This window comes from Scyliorhinus torazame, chromosome 18 (assembly GCF_047496885.1).
Source record: "Scyliorhinus torazame isolate Kashiwa2021f chromosome 18, sScyTor2.1, whole genome shotgun sequence".
Taxonomy (NCBI): Eukaryota; Metazoa; Chordata; class Chondrichthyes; order Carcharhiniformes; family Scyliorhinidae; genus Scyliorhinus; species Scyliorhinus torazame.
In genome coordinates, this window is record NC_092724.1 from 75,466,349 (window position 1) to 75,483,627 (window position 17,279).

A 17,279-nucleotide genomic window follows, 5' to 3' on the forward strand; every position below is an offset into this window, starting at 1 on the left:
CTTATGGATAAGGACAAGAGTCGACGTCAGGTGAAAGTGTTAGACTGGGGGAAGATTAATTACAACAGCATTAGGCAGGACCTGGAGAGTGTTTACTGGGTGAGGCCATTTGTGGGAAAATCAACATCCGGCATGTGGGAGGCTTTCAAATGTCAGTTGATTAGAATTCAGGACCGGCATGTGTCTGTGAGGATGAATGATAAGGATAAGTATAGGAAACCCTGGATAATGAGGGATATTATGAACCTGGTCAAAAAGAAAAAGGAAGCATTCGTAAGGTCTAAAAGGCTCAAGACAGATGAAGCCTTTGAAGAATAAAAAGAAAGTAGGAAGGAACTTAAGGTAGGAGTTAGGAAGGCTAAAGGGGGTCATGAAATGTCATTGGTAAACAGGATTAAGGAAAATCCTAAAGCGTTTTATTCATATGTAAAGAGCAAGAGGGTAGCCAGAGAAAGGGTTGGTTCATTCAAGGATATTGGACGGAATCTGTGTATGGAACCAGAGGAAATGGGCGAGATACTAAATGAAGGACTTGGTGGATGAGGAGTATGTAGATATTCTGAGTCATGTGATATTAATAAAGAGGAGGTGTTGGGCACCTTAAAAAGTATTAAAGTAGATAAGTCCCCAGGACCTGATGGAATCTATCCCAGAATTCTGAGGGAGGCAAGGGAGAAAATTGCTGGGGCCTTGACAGTAATCTTTGTATCCTCATTGGCTACAGGTGAAGTCCCAGAGGACTGGAGAGTAGCCAATGTTGTTCCATTGTTTAAGAAGGGCAGCAGGGATAATCCAGTAAATTATAGGCGGGTGAGCTGTACGTCAGTGATAGGGAAATTATTAGAAAAGATTCTTAGAGATAGGATTTTCTTACATTTGGAAACAAATGGACTTATTAGCGTTGGATATCATGGTTTTCTGAAGGGGAGGTCGTGCCTCACTAATTTGATCGGGTTTTTTGAGGAAGTGACAAAGATGATAGATGAGGGAAAGGCAGTAGATGTTGTACACATGGACTTCAGTAAAGCCTTTGACAAGGTACCTCATGGTAGACTAGTACAAAAGGTGAAGTCACATGGGATTAGAGGAGAGCTGGCAAGTTGGATACAGAACTGGCTTGGGCACAGAAGACAGAGGGTAGCAGTGAAAGGGTGCTTTTTGGAATGGAAGGCCATGACTAACGGCGTTCCACAGGGATCAGTTCTGGGACCTTTGTTGTTCATGATGTATCTAAATGATTTGGAAGAAAATGTATCTGGTCTGATTAGTAAGTTCGCAGACGACACAAAAATTGTTGCAGTTGCGGATAGTGAAGAGGATTGTCAGAGGATATAAACTGGTCTTGGGTGGAAAAATGGCAGATGGAGTTTAATCCGGACAAGTGTGAGGTAATGCACTTTGGATGGTCCAATGCATGTAGGAAATACACAGTAAATTGTAGAACTCTTGCGAGTATTGACAGGCAGAGAGATCTGGGCATGCATGTCCACCGATCACTGAAAGTGGCAACGCATGTGGATAAGGTGGTCAAGAAGGCATACGACATGCTGGCCTTCATCAGTCGGGGCATTGAATATAAAAATTGGCAAGTCATGTTGCAACTGTACAGGACCTTAGTTAGGCCTCATTTGGAATATTGTGTACAATTCTAGTCGCCACGCTACCAGAAGGATGTGGATGCTTTGGAGAAGGTGCAGAAGCGATTTACTAGGATGTTGCCTGGTATGGAGGGCATTAGCTATGAGGAGAGGTTAGGTAAACTCGGTCTGTTCTCACTGGAATGACGGAGGTTGAGAGGCGACCTGACAGAGGTCGACAAGATTATGACTGGCATGGATAGAGTGGATAGTCAGATGTTCTTACCTAGGGTAGGAGAGTCAAGTACTAAGGGACATAGGTTTAAAGTGCGTGGGGAAAGGTTTAGACCAGATGTGAGAGGCAAGTTTTTTTACACAGAGGATGGTAAATATATGGAACCCATTGCTGGGGAGGTGGTGGGAGCAGGTAAAATAGCAGCATTTAAGGGGCATCTAGACAAATATATGAATAGGGTAGGAATGGAAGGATACGGACTCCGCAAGTGCATACGGTTTTAGTTTAGGCAGGTACCATGGTTGGCGCTGGCTTGGAGGGCCGAAAGGCCTGTTCCTGTGCTGTATTGTTCTTTGATATTCCAATGGTGGCCTAATTAAGGTTCTATACAGCTGCAACATGACTTGCCCATTTGTATACTCAATGCCCAGGCCGATGAAGGCAAGCATGCCATATGCCTTCTTGACTACCTTCTCCACCTGCGCTGCTACTTTCAGTGACCTGTGGACATGTACACCCAGATCCCTCTGCTAGTCAATACTCTCAAGGGTTCTGCCATTTACTGTATATTTCCCACATTCCAAAATGCATTACCTCACATTTGTCCGGATTGAACTTCATCTGCCATCTCTCCGCCCAAGTCTCCAACCAATTTTGAAGAACAGGGAGAAAGCCAGATGACCTGACAAATATTTATCCTTCAACCCAATATCACTAAAATAAATTAACTGATTATCACATTGTGTTTGTTGGAGCTGCTCTGTACAATTTGGCTGCTGCATTTAGTACCTAACCTCAGTGACTACATTTCATTGGCTTCAAAGCACTTTGGATAGTCCTGAGCTCATGAAAAGTGCTATAGAAATGAAAGCGCTTTCTTTTTCCATGCCATTCAGAAGTAACTCACAGTCTTCCAATGTGCGACACTCAACAGTTTCAGAGTGGGGACCAGCACCCAGCGCATTGTACGCAAAGACGTTCATCTCATAGTCGCAGTATGGGTAGAGGTCACGGAGTTCGGCAGAGGGCGCAGTTGTGTTTATGGTCCGAGAAGAATTCTCATCCCCTTCAATCCAATAGGCCACCTGTACAAGAAAGAGCCCGACTTAATTCAACTGATCCATCCGACTTCCTTGGGGTGACAGCATTGACCATTAGATTGCATTACATAGAATAAACAGTACGGAAACAAACAATTCGGCACAACTAGTTTGTGCTGTTATTTATACTTTACACTATTCTCCTCCCATTCGGTCCATCACATCTCAGCTATTCTACACTTGTTTTGATCTCTGCATCCTCCAAAATAAATCCCAGTCTTCTGTTAGTATTTTTAAGAGCTTCAAAGACTTGCATTGATTTTTTGAATGATTTGTTCACTATATCCCGACATCCCTTCGCTCATCCACCCCTTTCAATTTCTTATTTTCTATGGCGCAGATATCATTTCTATTTTCCTACCAAAGAATAACATCTCACCTCTACCCCTATCAAGGTTCATTTGAATCATAGATTCATAGAATCCCGATAGTGCAGAAGGAGGACATCTCGCCCATCAGGTCTGCGCCAACCCTCCAAAAGAGCACCCTAACCACTATCCCGCCTTATCCCCGTAACCCCACCTAATCTTTGGACACTAAGGGGCAATTTAGCATGGCCAATCCCGCTCATCTTTGGACTGTGGGAGGAAGCCTGAGCACCTGGAGGAAACGGAATCAGAATAACAGAATCACAGAATAGTACAGTGTAAAAGAGGCCCTATGGCCCATCGTGTCTGCACCAACGCATGGAAAGCACCTGACCTGCCTACCGAAACCTATTTGCCAGCAAAGAACAAAGAACATTACTGCACAGGAACATGCCTTTGGCCCACCAAGCCAGCGCCAATCCAGATTCCTTATTTAGACCACCTACTTATTGCCCAAACAATCTGTATCCCTCCATTCCTCGCCCGTTCCTGTGTCTATCAAAATACATCTTAAATGTGGCTATCATGCCTGCCTCCACCACCTCCACTGGCAACGCGTTCCAAGCACCCACCACCCTCTGCATGAAAAACTTTCCCCGCACATCTCCCCTAAACTTTTCTTTCCCCTCTCACCTTGAACCTTGTAATTGAGTCTTCCGCCCTGGGAAAAAGATTCTAACTATTCACCCTGCCTATACCTCTCATAATTATGTAGACCTCAATCAAGTCTCCCCTCAGCTTCCGTCTTTTCAACAAAAACAATCTGAGTTTATTCAACCTCTCCTCATAGCTAACACCCTCCAGACCAGGCAGCATCCTGGTAAACCTTCTTTACCCTCTCCACGTCCTTCTGGTAGTGTGGCGACCATTTCTCGGCCAACTCTCCAATCTATCTATACTCTACTGTATTCTCTGACAATCCCCTTCACTATCTGCAACTCCATTTATCTTAGTGTCATTTGCAAAAAAAGAAAGAAAAGTACAGCCCAGGAACAGGCCCTTTGGCTCTCCAAACCTGTGCCAGATAATTTCCTCCAGATAATTTATATATATTACAAACAACAGTGGTCCCAGCACTGATCCCTGTGGAACACCACTAGTTTTAGATCTCCATTCTGAAAAAATACCTTTCACTGTTACTCTCTGTCTCCTGTTGCCAAGCCAGTTCTTTATCCATCTAGTTAGCACACCCCAAATCACATGCGACTTTACCTTTTGTACCAGTCTACCATGACTGACCTTATGAAATGTCTTTCTAAAGTCCATGTAGATGACATCCATAGCTTTTCCCTCATCAATTAATTTTGTCATCCCTCAAAAAACTCTATCAAGTTGGTAAGACACAACCTTCTCCATACAAAACTATCATATATATAACAAGTTGCCTATCATATATATAACAAGTCCATTTACTTCCAAAGATGAATAAATCCTGTCTCTCAGTATCTTCTCCAACAGCTTCACCACGTCAGACTCACCGGCCGATAATTACCTGGATTATCCCTGCTCCCCTTCTTAAACAAAGGGACAACACTGGCTATTCTCCAGTCCTCTAGAGCCTCACCTGAGGTCAAAGATAGAGTCATAGGTTTACAGCATGGAAACAGGTCCTTCGGCCCAACTTGTCCATGCTGCCCAGTATTTACCACTAAGCTAGTCCCAATTGCTTGCATTTGGCCAATATCCCGCTATACCCATCTTACCCATATAACTGTCTAAATGCTTTATAAAAGACAAAATTGTACCCACATCTACTACTGCCTCGTGCAGCTCGTTCCAGACACACATCACTCTTGTGTGAAAAAATTGCCCCTGTGGACCCTTTTCTATCTCTCCCCTCTCACCTTAAACCTATGTTTTAGACTACCCTACCTTTGGGAAAAGATGTTGACTATTTACCTTATCTATGCCCCTCATTATTTTATAGACCTCTATTTGATCACCCTAAGCCTCCTACGCTCCAGGGAAAAAAGTCCCAGCTTCTCCTTATAACTCAAACAATCAATTCCAGATAGCATCCTGGCAAATCTTTTCTGCACTCTTTCTAGTTTAATAATATCCTTTCCATAATTGGGTGACTAGAACTGTACACAGCATTCCAAGTTAGGCCTTACTAATGTCTTGTACAGCTTCAGCAAGATGTCCCAACTCTTGTGTTCTGACCAATGAAACCAAGCATGCTGAATGCCTTCGTCACCACCCTGTCCACCTGTGACTCCACTTTCAAGGAGCTATGAACCTGTACCCCTAGATCTCTTTGTTCTGTAACTCTCCCCAACTCCCTACCATTAACTGAGTAGGTCCTGCCCTGATTCGATCTACCAAAATGTATCACCTCAAATGTATCTAAATTAAACTCTATCTGCCATTCATTAGCCCACTAATTGATCAAGATCCCATTGCAATCCAAGATAACCTTCTTCACTGTCCACTCTGCCACCAATCTTGGTGTCATCTGCACACTCACTGACTATGCCTCCTAAATTTCCTCCAAATCATGAATATAAATAACAAATAACAGTGGACCCACACTGATCCCTGAGGAACACCGCTGGGATGACGCAAGGATATCTGTTAAGACCCCAGCTATTTCTTCTCTTGCCTCCCACAGTAACCTGGGATATATCCTATCCGGCCCAGGGAACTTATCTATCTTAATGCATTTTAACATCACTTTATCTACGTCCTCCTTCATTATGCTGACATGTCCTAGAGTATTCACACACATTCCTAATCTCAACATCTGTCATGTCCTTCTTATTGGTGAATACCGATACAAAGTACCTATTAAGGATCTCACCCACTTTTCATAGAATTTACAGTGCAGCAGGAGGCCACCCGCCCTTGGAAAGAGCACCCGACTTAAACCCCACGCCTCCACCCTATCCCCTTTATTCCCATAACCCAGTAACCCCACCTAACCTTTTTGGACACTAAGAGCAATTTAAAATGGCCAATCCACCTAACCTGCACATCTTTGGACTGTGTGAGGAAACCGGAGCACCCGGAGGAAATCCACGCACACACAGAGAGAACGTGCAGACAGACAATGACCCAAGCCGGGAATCGAACCTGGGACCCTGGAGCTGTGAAGCAACTGTGCTAACCACTGTGCTGCCCAGAGGTCACTTCCTCTGACTCCACGCATAACTTCCCTCCTTTTTCATTGAGTGGGACTACTCTTTCCCTAACTACCCTCTTGGCTCCTTATATATGTATAAAAGGCCTTGGGATTAACCATGACCCTGCTTGTCAATGACATTTCACGGCCACTTTCAGCCCTCCTAACTTCCCATTGAGTTTGTTCGTACTTTCCCAATATTCTCCTAAAGCTTTGTCTGTTTTTAGTTGCCTAGACCTGATGTATGCTTCCTTTTTCTTTTTGACTCTTCTCATAATTCCATGGTTCCCTAATCCTACCATTCCTGTCCTTCATTTTTACAGGAACAAGCCTGTCCTATGCTCTAATCAACTGGTGTTTAAAAGACTCCCACATATCAAATGTAGATTTACCCTCAAACAGCCTCTCCCAATCCACATTGTCCAGCTCTTGCTGAATTCTGTTGTAGTTGGCTTTCCCCCAATTTAGCACCCTCACTCGAGGACCATCTTGTCCTTATCCAGGAGTATTCGAAAACTTATGGAATTATGTTCACGATTCTCAAAATGTTCCCTCTGTAACTTTGGTCACCTGGCCGGGTTCATTCTCTAATACCAGGTCCAGTAAGACCCCCTCCCTGGTTGGACTATCAATGTACTGTTTAAAAATCGCTCCTGAATGCACCGAACACATTTCTCTCCATCTGAACCCCTGGTACTAAGGGAGTTCCCAGTCATCGCCCATCACAACAACCCTGCTATTTTCACATCTTTCCAGAATATGACTACATGTCTGATCCTCTGTATCCCGCTGGGTGTTGGGAGACCTATATTACAACCCCAATATTGTGAACTTCAGAAGGGCCATATGGGTGGAACGTGGGACTTCAGGGGCGGGATTCTCCGCAATCGGCGCGATGTCCACCGACCGGCGCCAAAAACGGCGTGAATCAGTCCGGCATCGCGCCGCCCCAAAGGTGTGGAATTCTCCGCACCTTGACGGGCTGAACCCTCACCTTGAGGGGCTAGGCCCGCGCCGGACTGATTTCCGCCCCGCCAGCTGGCGGGAAAGGCCTTTGGTGCCCCGCCAGCTGGCGCGGAAATGACTTTGCCGTGCGGCGCATGCGCGGGAGCGTCAGCGGCCGCTCACGGCATCCCCGCGCCTGCGCAGTGGAGGGGGTCTCTTCCGCTTCCGCCATAGTGGAGACCATGGCGAAGGCGGAAGGAAAAGAGTGCCCCCACAGCACAGGGCCGCCCGCGGATCGGTGGGCCCCGATCGTGGGCCAGGCCACCGTGGGGGCACCCCCCGGGCCGGATTGTCCCGCACCCCCCCCAGGAACCCTGAGCCCGCCCGCACCGCCTTGTCCCGCCGGTAAGAGAGGTGGTTTGATTCTCCCCGGCGGGACAGGCATTCCAGCAGTGGGACTTCGGCCCATCGCGGGCCGGAGAATCGCCGGGGGGGGCCCGCCAACCGGCGCGGCGTGATTCCCACCCCCGCCGAATATCTGGTGCCGGAGAATTCGGCAACCGGCGGGGGTGGGATTCACGCCAGCCCCCAGTGATTCTCCGACCTGGCGGGGGGTCAGAGAACCCCGCCCCAGAAGTGCCACATGAGTGTAACGTGAAACCTCAGAAGTACCACATGGGTGTAACGTGGAACCTCAGAAGGGCCACATGGGTGTAACGTGGAACCTCAGAAGGGTCACATGGGTGTAACGTGGAACCTCAGAAGGGCCACATGGGTGTAACGTGGAACTTCAGAAGTGCCACATGGGTGTAACGTGGAACCGTGTCTACTTCTCCTATACTCTTACGTTGGCGTAAATGTAGCCTAATGGAGGTTCCCACCAAAGAAATGGCTCGCGGAAGAAGGAGCCCGAGTGACATTCTTGTTTAAAGAAGCTGTTTTACATGAGGTTGTCTGGAGTCCATTTACATGTCTGGAGTCCATTATGTATTGAGAAGTCCATTCTGTGATTAAAACAAGAAGCACTGAAAAATGCCAACAAATGCTCAGACTATCAAGGCCCCATCTGCTTACTGGTGTAATTAAAGGTAGTTTTCTGTCCTGAAAATATATGGGTAGGATATTAAATTAGTTACATCACTCAATCAGTAATACAGAGAAGGTGAACTCAAATCCCACCATGATACTTTGCGAACTTGAATTTATTTTGAAAAAGCTCCTCCTCTGGGGAGCAGGAGTTCTCATAATTTAATAGGTGCCTGGGCTATTATCTGGAAACACTGTTTGATCGAAAGGTCTGGGTGTCTGATATCTGCAGCCAATTTCAAAGTTTGTTGACATTAGTCAAGAAATTTCAACTTTAAATGGCCTGACTGATTGACACTTTTATTAGCTTGCCATCCAGACATTTTTCATAGGAGAAATTTATCAATGGGTTACATTTTTCAAAATCTTATTTACATTTATCACGATACACTACTCTGTAGTTCTACAAAGTGTACAGTGGGCCAATGGGTGTGTAAGTGCCAGAGCTTGGTATGGGGACACGAGGGGTCTGAGGGCATGGGTTGAAGGGCAGTGCTTGGCATGAGTGGACATGGGGTGAGTGGTAGGGCAGCGCTTGGCATAGTGGGATTGGCAGACATTGGGGTTGGTTGGGGACATGACGTGGCATAGATAGGGAAGGGGGATTGTTTGGAGGAGTGGTGTGAGGGCTGTAGGGCCATTGTGTTTTATTTCACTGGATTGAAGTCACATGGCACGGAGGCGGTCCTTTGAAACAGCCCGCCTCGGCACCCAGCAGCCTTTGTTGCTGTCTTCACATTTCTTTCTGGGTCGGCTGGCCCTACTCCAGCCTGCACCCAGCCCCCAGCAATGAAGACTTTTTGCCTTGCATTTTCTCCCGAGGCAGGAGGGCCAATCTGGGAATTTTCCCAAAACCTTCTATGTGCATCACTTAGCACAGTGGTTAGTACAGTTGCTTCACAGGGCCAGGGTCCCAGGTTCGATTCCCAGATTGGGTCACTGTCTGTGCGGAGTCTGCACGTTCTCCCCGTGTCTGCGTGGGTTTCCTCCAGGTGCTCTGGGTTTCTCCTACAGTCCAAAGATGTGCAGGTTAGGTGGACTGGCCATGTTAAATTACCCTTAGTGTCCAAAAAGGTTAGGTGGAGTTACTGGGTTACGGGGATAGGGTGGGGGGTGGGGCTGAAGTGGGGTGCTCTTTTCAAGGGTCGGTGCCAACTGGATGAGCCGAATGGTCTCCTTCTGCACTGTAAATTCTATGATTCTATCTACCTCGAGGATGAAAATCCAGGTCTCAGTGTCAAGAACTTTCATTTCTGATACAGGCGTCAACAGCCCTGCTGCTGCCCTCTAGTATCAAGAACAAAGATCAATACAGCACAGGAACATGCCCTTTGGCCCTCCAAGCCTGCGCCGACCATGGTACCTGCCTAAACTAAAACCGTGTGCACTTACGGGGTCCGTATCCTTCCATTCCTACCCTATTCATATATTTTTCCAGATGCCCCTTAAATGCCACTATCATACCATATATTTACTACCCTCTGTGTAAAAAGCTTGCCTCGCACATCAGTTCTAAACTTTTCCCCACGCACTTTAAACCTATGTTCCCAAGTACTTGCCTCTCCTACCCTAGGAAAGATCCTGTTCAGCTGTTACAGGACTTGCCAATTTTTACATCCAATGCTCTGACCGATGAAGACCAGCATGCCGTATGCCTTCTTGACCACCTTATCCACATGCGTTGCCACTTTCAGCGATCGATGGACATGCATGCCCAGATCTCTCTGCCTGTCAGTACTCGCAAGAGTTCCACTATTTATTGTGTAATTCCTACACGCATTGGACCTTCCAAAGTGCATTACCTCACATTTATCCAGGTTAACATCCATCTGCCATTTCTCCGCCCAAGACTCCAACCAATTTATATCTTGCTGTATCCTCTGAGAACCCTCTTCACTACCGCAACTCCACCAATTTCTGTGTCATCTGCGAACTTACTAATCAGACCAGCTACATTTTCTTCCAAATCATTTTTATACACCGCAAATAACAAGGGCCCGGTGGAATGCCGCTAGTCACAGCCTTCCATTCAGAAAAGCACCCTTCCAATGCTACCCTCTGTCTTCAGTGCCCAAGCCAGTTCTGTATCCAGCTTGCTAGCTCTCCTCTGATCCCATGTGACTTCACTTTTTGTACCAGTCTACCATGAGGTACCTTGTCAAAGGCTTTACTGAAGTCCATGTATACAACATCTATTGCCTTTCCATCATCTATTATCTTTGACACTTCTATGAAAAACTTGATCAAATTAGTGAAACTGACCTCCCCTTCAGAAAACCATGCTGTTCATCACTAATAAGTCAATTTGTTTCCAAATGTAAGTAAATCCTGTCTCTAAGAATCTTTTCCAATAATTTCCTTACCACTGACATAAAATTCACCAGCCTATAATTTCCTGGATTATCCCTGCTGCCCTTCTTAAACAATGGAACAACATTGGCTACTCCCCAGTCCTTTGGAACTTCACCTGTAGCCATTGAGGATACAAAGATTATTGTCAAGGCCCTTGCAATTTCCTCCCTTGCCTCTCTCAGTATTTTGGAGTAGATCCCATCAGGCCTTGGGGCTTATCTACTTTAATGTTTTTTAAGATGCCCAACACCTCTTTATTAATATCAACGTGACTCAGAATATCTACACACTCTACCCTATAGGTATAGGGGCTGGTATAGCACAGGGCTAAATCGCTGGCTTTGAAAGCAGACCAAGGTAGGCCAGCAGCACAGTTCAATTCCCGTACCAGCCTCCCCGAACAGGCGCCGGAATGTGGCGACTAGGGGCTTTTCACAGTAACTTCATTTGAAGCCTACTTGTGAAATAAGCGATTTTCATTTCATTTCATTTCACTCCTCATCCACAAAGTCCTTCTCTTTGGTGAATACTGAGGCAAAGTATTAATTTAGCATCTCTCCCACTTCCTCTGGTTCCATACATAGATTCCCTCCAATATCCTTGAATGGACCAACCCTTTCTCTGGTTACCATATACAAATGTATAAAATGCCTTCAGTTTTTCCTTAATCCGGTTCACCAACGACATTTCATGACCCCTTTTAGCCTTCCTAACTCCGACCTTAAGTTCCTTCCTACTTGCTTTATACTTGCTTCACTGATGATTGCTGAGAATGGTGCTTCTCACTCACACGAGAACAATAGCCTTGCCTCTCCCAACCTAAACAATAAGCTTTTGTTTTGATGGCCGATGGTCCACTACCTTATATCCTGTTGGTCGGCCTGGCGGTGCGGTCCAATTCATATGGATTCTTTTGCTATCAATTGGCTGAGCTTTGACACTGGTAGGTGGCGAGTTGATGGATATGGTACTTTGCTCAAGGAGAGATGTTGTTTGGTTTACTGTAATATCAGACAGCACAAAATGTTAACCAAAGACCTTGTATTTTAATAAAAATCATCAATAGCACGATGGCTCAATAGAGCGCAGTCCTTTCTTGCTACATTGGAGAGAAAAATAAGAACCAGCAGGTGAGTAAAACATTAGAGCAGGAGGACAGGGCAGGATGTGTGGCCTAAAGTAAAAGTTCTAAATATAATTGCACAGAATATATGAAACAAATTTAGGGTGGCACAGTCGAACTGTGGTTAGCACTGCTGCCTCACAGCACCAGGGACCAGGGTTTGAGTCCGGCCTTGGGTGACTGTCTGTGTGGTGGTTGTACTTTCTCCCCTTGATTGTGTGGGTCTCCTCCGGGTGCTCTGGTTTCCTCCCACAGTCCAAAGGTGCACATGTTAGGTGGATTGGCCATGCTAAATTGCCCCTTAGTGTTCAGAAATGTGCAGGTTGGATGGGGTTACGGGATGAAGTGTGTCGGTGCAGACACAATGAGCCAAATGGCCTCCTTCTGCACTGTAGGGATTCTATGATTCTATGAAATTGAATGAATTGCAAGTGCAAATTCAACTTTTAGGTTATGACGTGGTAGACACCAGATGGTTGCAAGATGATCAAGTTATAAGGTCCACAGAAAAGATTAGGGAAATGGTAGATAGGGAGAGGAATCGTCTTAGTGATTAAGGATGAAATCACTTCAAAGATAAGAGAGGAAGCAATGAGAGGTAAGTGGTCAGTGGACACTTTATGGATAGAATTAAGAAATAGAAAAAGATTGAAGACTGTAGTGGGAGTAGTATATAGGCCCCCTTGTAGCAGCTGTGAAGTGGTAGATTGTAAATGCATAGATTAGACAAGCATGAATCAAGGCAGGATGCTTTTAATCAGGAGTTTTAGCCTTCACATTGTACATATGGTACTGTACATTCAGATGAGAAGACTACCACATGTCAGAAAGGTAGTGAATTTCTTGAATGTGTCCAGAATGGTTTACTGCAACAATATGTCTGAGAACCAAGCAGTAATGCCATATTAGATTTACCGAACTAGGTTTAGTTAACAGCCTCACGAAGCTTGAACCTTTATCTCAAAACAATCATAATGTGGTAAAATTCAATCTAACGTTTGAAAGGGAGAAACACAAAACATTTACTACGATTCTAGATTGAGGTAATGGGATGGGACAAAGAATGCCCACAGTAAACTGGGTAAATCTGTTAATCATAGAATCACTACAGTGCAGAAGGAGGCCATTTGGCCCACCGAGTCTGCACCAACCCTCTGAAACCCCACCTAACCTATTGGACACTAAGGGGCAATCTGGCATGGTCAGCCACCTAAACTGCACATACTTATGACTAATGGATAATGGGTAATTTGGTTAATGGATAAAATGAAAGATCTGTGGGCAATGATCAAAAATAATTTGTGATGCTGAACCAGTTTGTAGCCATAAGGGGCAAAAGGCTCTGCTGGTTAAAAAAACATGACTAATGAGTTGAGGGACAACAGAAAACTGGAAGAACAAGGACACAAATTGCAAAAATTGCATAGACCCTGGTATCTGGGAGAGGCACAAAAAACAGCAAATGGCAGCATGACTGATAGTAATAGCTACAAAAAGGGAGTATCAAAAATAAACTAAAATGGCAAGAGGATGGGGACCTAGGCAAGGAGTCGGAGGAGGAGGAAAACAAAAGGACAAACAAGGACAAAAGCAAAAGGAAGAAGATAAGTGATAAGCAGAGAAAACAAGAGCCAGGTTCAAAGAGGGCTACAATGAAAAATATTGGGAGCCAGACACGTCCTGTTAAAAAGACAAAACTACATGCTTTGTGCCTTCACTCGTGGAGTATTCGCGATAAAGCGGATGAACTAATCGTACAAATAAACATAAATGGGTACAATAACTTTGGCATTACGGAGACATGGCTGCAGGGTAACCAGGCATGGGAACTAAATGTCCCAGGGTATTCAGTATTTAGGAAGGGCAGATAAAAAGGAAAAGGCAGTGGCGTGGCACTGCTGGTTAAAGTGGAAATTAACACAATAGTGAGGAAGGATATTAGCTCTGACAATGTGGAATCTGTGTGGGTGGAGCTGAGAAACACCACAGGGCAAAAAACATTAGTCGGCATCGGATATAGACCCCAAACTGCAGTGGTGATGTTGGGAATGGCATTAAACAGGAAATTAGAGACGCATGCGATAAAGGAACATCTATAATTATGGGTGATTTCAATCTGTATATATATTTGGCAAATCAAATTAGCCACAATACCATAGAGGAGGAATTCCTGGAATGTAGACAGGATGGTATTCTGGACCAATACTTTGAGGAACCAACTAGACAGCAGGCCATCCTAGATTGGGTACTGTGTAGTGAGAATGAAATCATTGACAATCTAGTTGTGCCAGACCCCCTGGGGATGAGCGACTATAATATGATGGAATTTTTCATCAAGTTTGAGAGTGAAGTAGTTGATTCTGAGACTAGGGTCCTGAATCTTAATAAAGGGGAAGCCACTGGATGTGGTATATTTGGACTTTCAGAAGGTTTTTGACAAAGTCCCACGTAAGAGATTAGTGTGTAAAATTAAAGAGCATGGGATTCGGGGTAGTGTATTGAGATGGATAGAAAACTGGTTGGTAGGAAACAAAGATTAGGAATTAATGGGTCTTTTTCAAATTGGCAGGCAGCGACTAGTGGGATCAGTGCTAGGACCCCAGCTAGTCACAATATATATTAATGATTTAGATGAGAGAACAAAATGTAATATCTCCAAATTTGCAGATGACACCAAGTTGGGTGGGAGGGTGTGTGAGGAAGTTGCATAGATCCTTCAGTGTTATTTGGACAAGTTGAGCGACTGGACAAATGAATGGCAGATGCAAGATAATTTGGAAAGATGCGAGGTTATGCACTTGAAATGAAAAGGCAGACTATTATCTGAATGGCCATAACTTAGGAGAGGGGAATGGGCAATGAGACCTGGGTGCCCTTGTACACCAGTCATTGAAGGTAAGCATGCAGGTACAGCTTATGAGTGCCCACATGGGCATCTGTAGATGTAGGTGTGCAAGGTTGATTGTGTGTGCCTATTTATTGGGGGGCAGTGGCACATAATGGGTGCGCACTGCACATATGTCTGGGTGGGTATGTGGGTTGGAGTGGGTTGTGTGTGGGTGGGCGCAAATGTGTGGATGTGTGGGCGTAGATGTGTGTTTACATACATTTACACTTGTTAAATGATGACAGATTTGGACTCATCTGCAGCGATGCCCCCTTGGTTAAACTGTCTTCAGCACTCATTGTTTGAAGTTCACAGGGAAGGGCAACAAACAATGACCTGTGCCTGGACCAACATAACTGGGAAGGATCAGCTGTTCTGCAGAGTGGAGTAGGGAAGGGGGTGGCACTGGTGGCACAAGAGCGGAAAACACAAGATGCAGGGAGCAGAAAGGCTTAACTGAGGAATGTGGTATGGCCAAACTCACTATTATCATCGGCAATGATAACATTGGTTTCACGAAGTTTCCCCAGCTTCGCTCCATTTTGGGGCTTGTACAACTCCATGCTGAATTGTTTGAGCTGCCCATTTCCAAGAAGGTTGTCAATTTCCGTCTGTTCCAGGAGTGAGATGGGAATCTCCTTGCGAATCTCTCCAGGGTGGAATATGATCTCATTCTCCGTTGATATGTAATCCTGCAAGAGACAAAAAGCAAGATGTGTGAAGCGATACATTTTGGTACGAATAATGAGGAGAAGCAACGTGTAATAAATGGCAAAATTCCAGACAGGGTTCAAAAACAGAGTCCTGGACACACATTTTTATAAATCAGTTAAGGTGGCAAAACAAATTCAGAACGGTCCCAAAGCATTTGGGTTTCTTAGGTTTATTAGTAGAAGAATAGAATACATTAGCAGGAAAGTTATGCTAAACCTTTATTAATCACTGGTTAGGCCTCAGTCGGAATACTGGGCGGGATCTCCGTTCTCCGAAGCCAAAATCGCATTGGCCAGAGAATCCCCGTTGCCGCCGGAATCGGGGGTGGTGCCCCTTTATGCGATGCTCCGCCCCCTCCAAAACGGCGTACTCTGCAAGTACGTTGCACGCCGTCGTGACATCCTCAGGACATTACCCAAGGCCCTCCCCTGATGCTCCGCCCCGATGGGCCGAGTTCCCGATGGCGTAGGGTACATGTGCTATTTTTTTTAGGGAATCGGGTATGGCGGCTCGGACTGAGTCCAGCGCCGCCACAGTCAGGTGGGAACCGTTCCGTGGGCAGGGGGGACTTTGGCAGGGGCTGGTGGCACTTGTGGGGGCTGGTCCGGGTCACTGTCTGTGAGGAGTTTGCACATCCTCCCCGTGTCTGCGTGGGTTTCCTCCGGGTGCTCCGGTTTCCTCCCACAGTCCAAAGATGTGCAGGTTAGGTGGATTGGCCATGATAAATTGCCCTTAGTGTCCAAAAAGATTGGTGGGATTACTGGGTTACGGGGATAGGGTGGAGTTGTGGGCTTGGGTAGGGTGCTATTTTCGATAGACTCGATGGGCCGAATGGCCTCCTTCTGCACTGTAAATTCTATGATTCTTTGAGCTGGAGAGGCTGAGAGATTTGGTAAAAGCGTTAAAAATTATGAAGGAGTGGACTTCCGGTGACGGCGGGCGGGAGGCGGCCGCACAATGGAGGGCTCCCATTCGGGAACGGCATTTTTGGGGCTTTAAGCCCGGTCCCAGGGTCCACAGAGGCGGCAGAAGCAGGGAGAAGGCACGGAGGAGGCACAGGAGGGGAAAAAAAACAAAGAAAAATGTCGAGGGTGAGCAAAGAAACGGCCGGAAAAAAAACAGCTGAAGGTCCGTCGGGGAGTGGAAAGGTCACCGCGGGGTCACCAAGGAAAATGGAGGCTGGAGCACCAGGGAAGGCCGCACTGCTTACAGCTGAAGAAATAACTCAGGTGATGGCTGCGGAATTTGAAAAGCAGTTGGCGCAGATTGCGAAATGCATGGAGACGCTGAGGAAGGAGATGAGGGAGGTTTTGAGGGTGCTGGTGGAGGAGGCGGTTTCCCCGGTGAGGACGGAGTGGCAGAGGTGCGAGAGCAAGGGAGCTGAAGGAAGTGGAGGAGACGTTATTGCAGCACGGTGATCAACTTGCCTCGATGGGGAAAGAGATGCGGAAGGTGATGGACACTAACAAGGATCTGCGAGGAAAAATGGAAGACCTGGAAAATAGATCCAGGCGACAGAACTTGAGGATTGTGGGGCTGCCCGAAGGAGTTGAAGGACCGAAGCCGACTGAGCATTTTGCCGCGATGCTGGCAAAACTATTGGGGGAGGGGGAGGATCCCTCCCGATATGAACTGGATCGGGCTCATCGGTCGTGGAGGCCTGTACCAAAGGCGAGTTAGCCGCCAAGGGCAGTGACTCTGTTCTTCCGTAGGTACAGTGTGAAGGAGAAGGTCCTGAGCTGGGCCAAGCAGAAGCGGGTGGTGCAGTGGG

At 46.1% G+C, this 17,279-nt stretch overlaps 1 protein-coding gene across 6 annotated transcripts in view; it reads right to left on the reverse strand.

Moving 5' to 3' along the window:
* The window catches only part of itgb4 (integrin, beta 4), a 359,993-nt gene that overhangs the window by 79,402 nt on the left and 263,312 nt on the right, over positions 1–17,279 (reverse strand). For all 6 annotated transcript variants that reach the window (XM_072482936.1, XM_072482935.1, XM_072482933.1 and 3 more), the window contains exons 27-29: positions 15,279–15,486; positions 11,646–11,785; positions 2,720–2,897 (exon numbers count right to left, since the gene is read on the reverse strand). In XM_072482936.1, the coding sequence (XP_072339037.1) occupies positions 2,720–2,897; positions 11,646–11,785; positions 15,279–15,486 (526 nt within the window). The remainder of the gene's footprint in view (positions 1–2,719; positions 2,898–11,645; positions 11,786–15,278; positions 15,487–17,279) is intronic.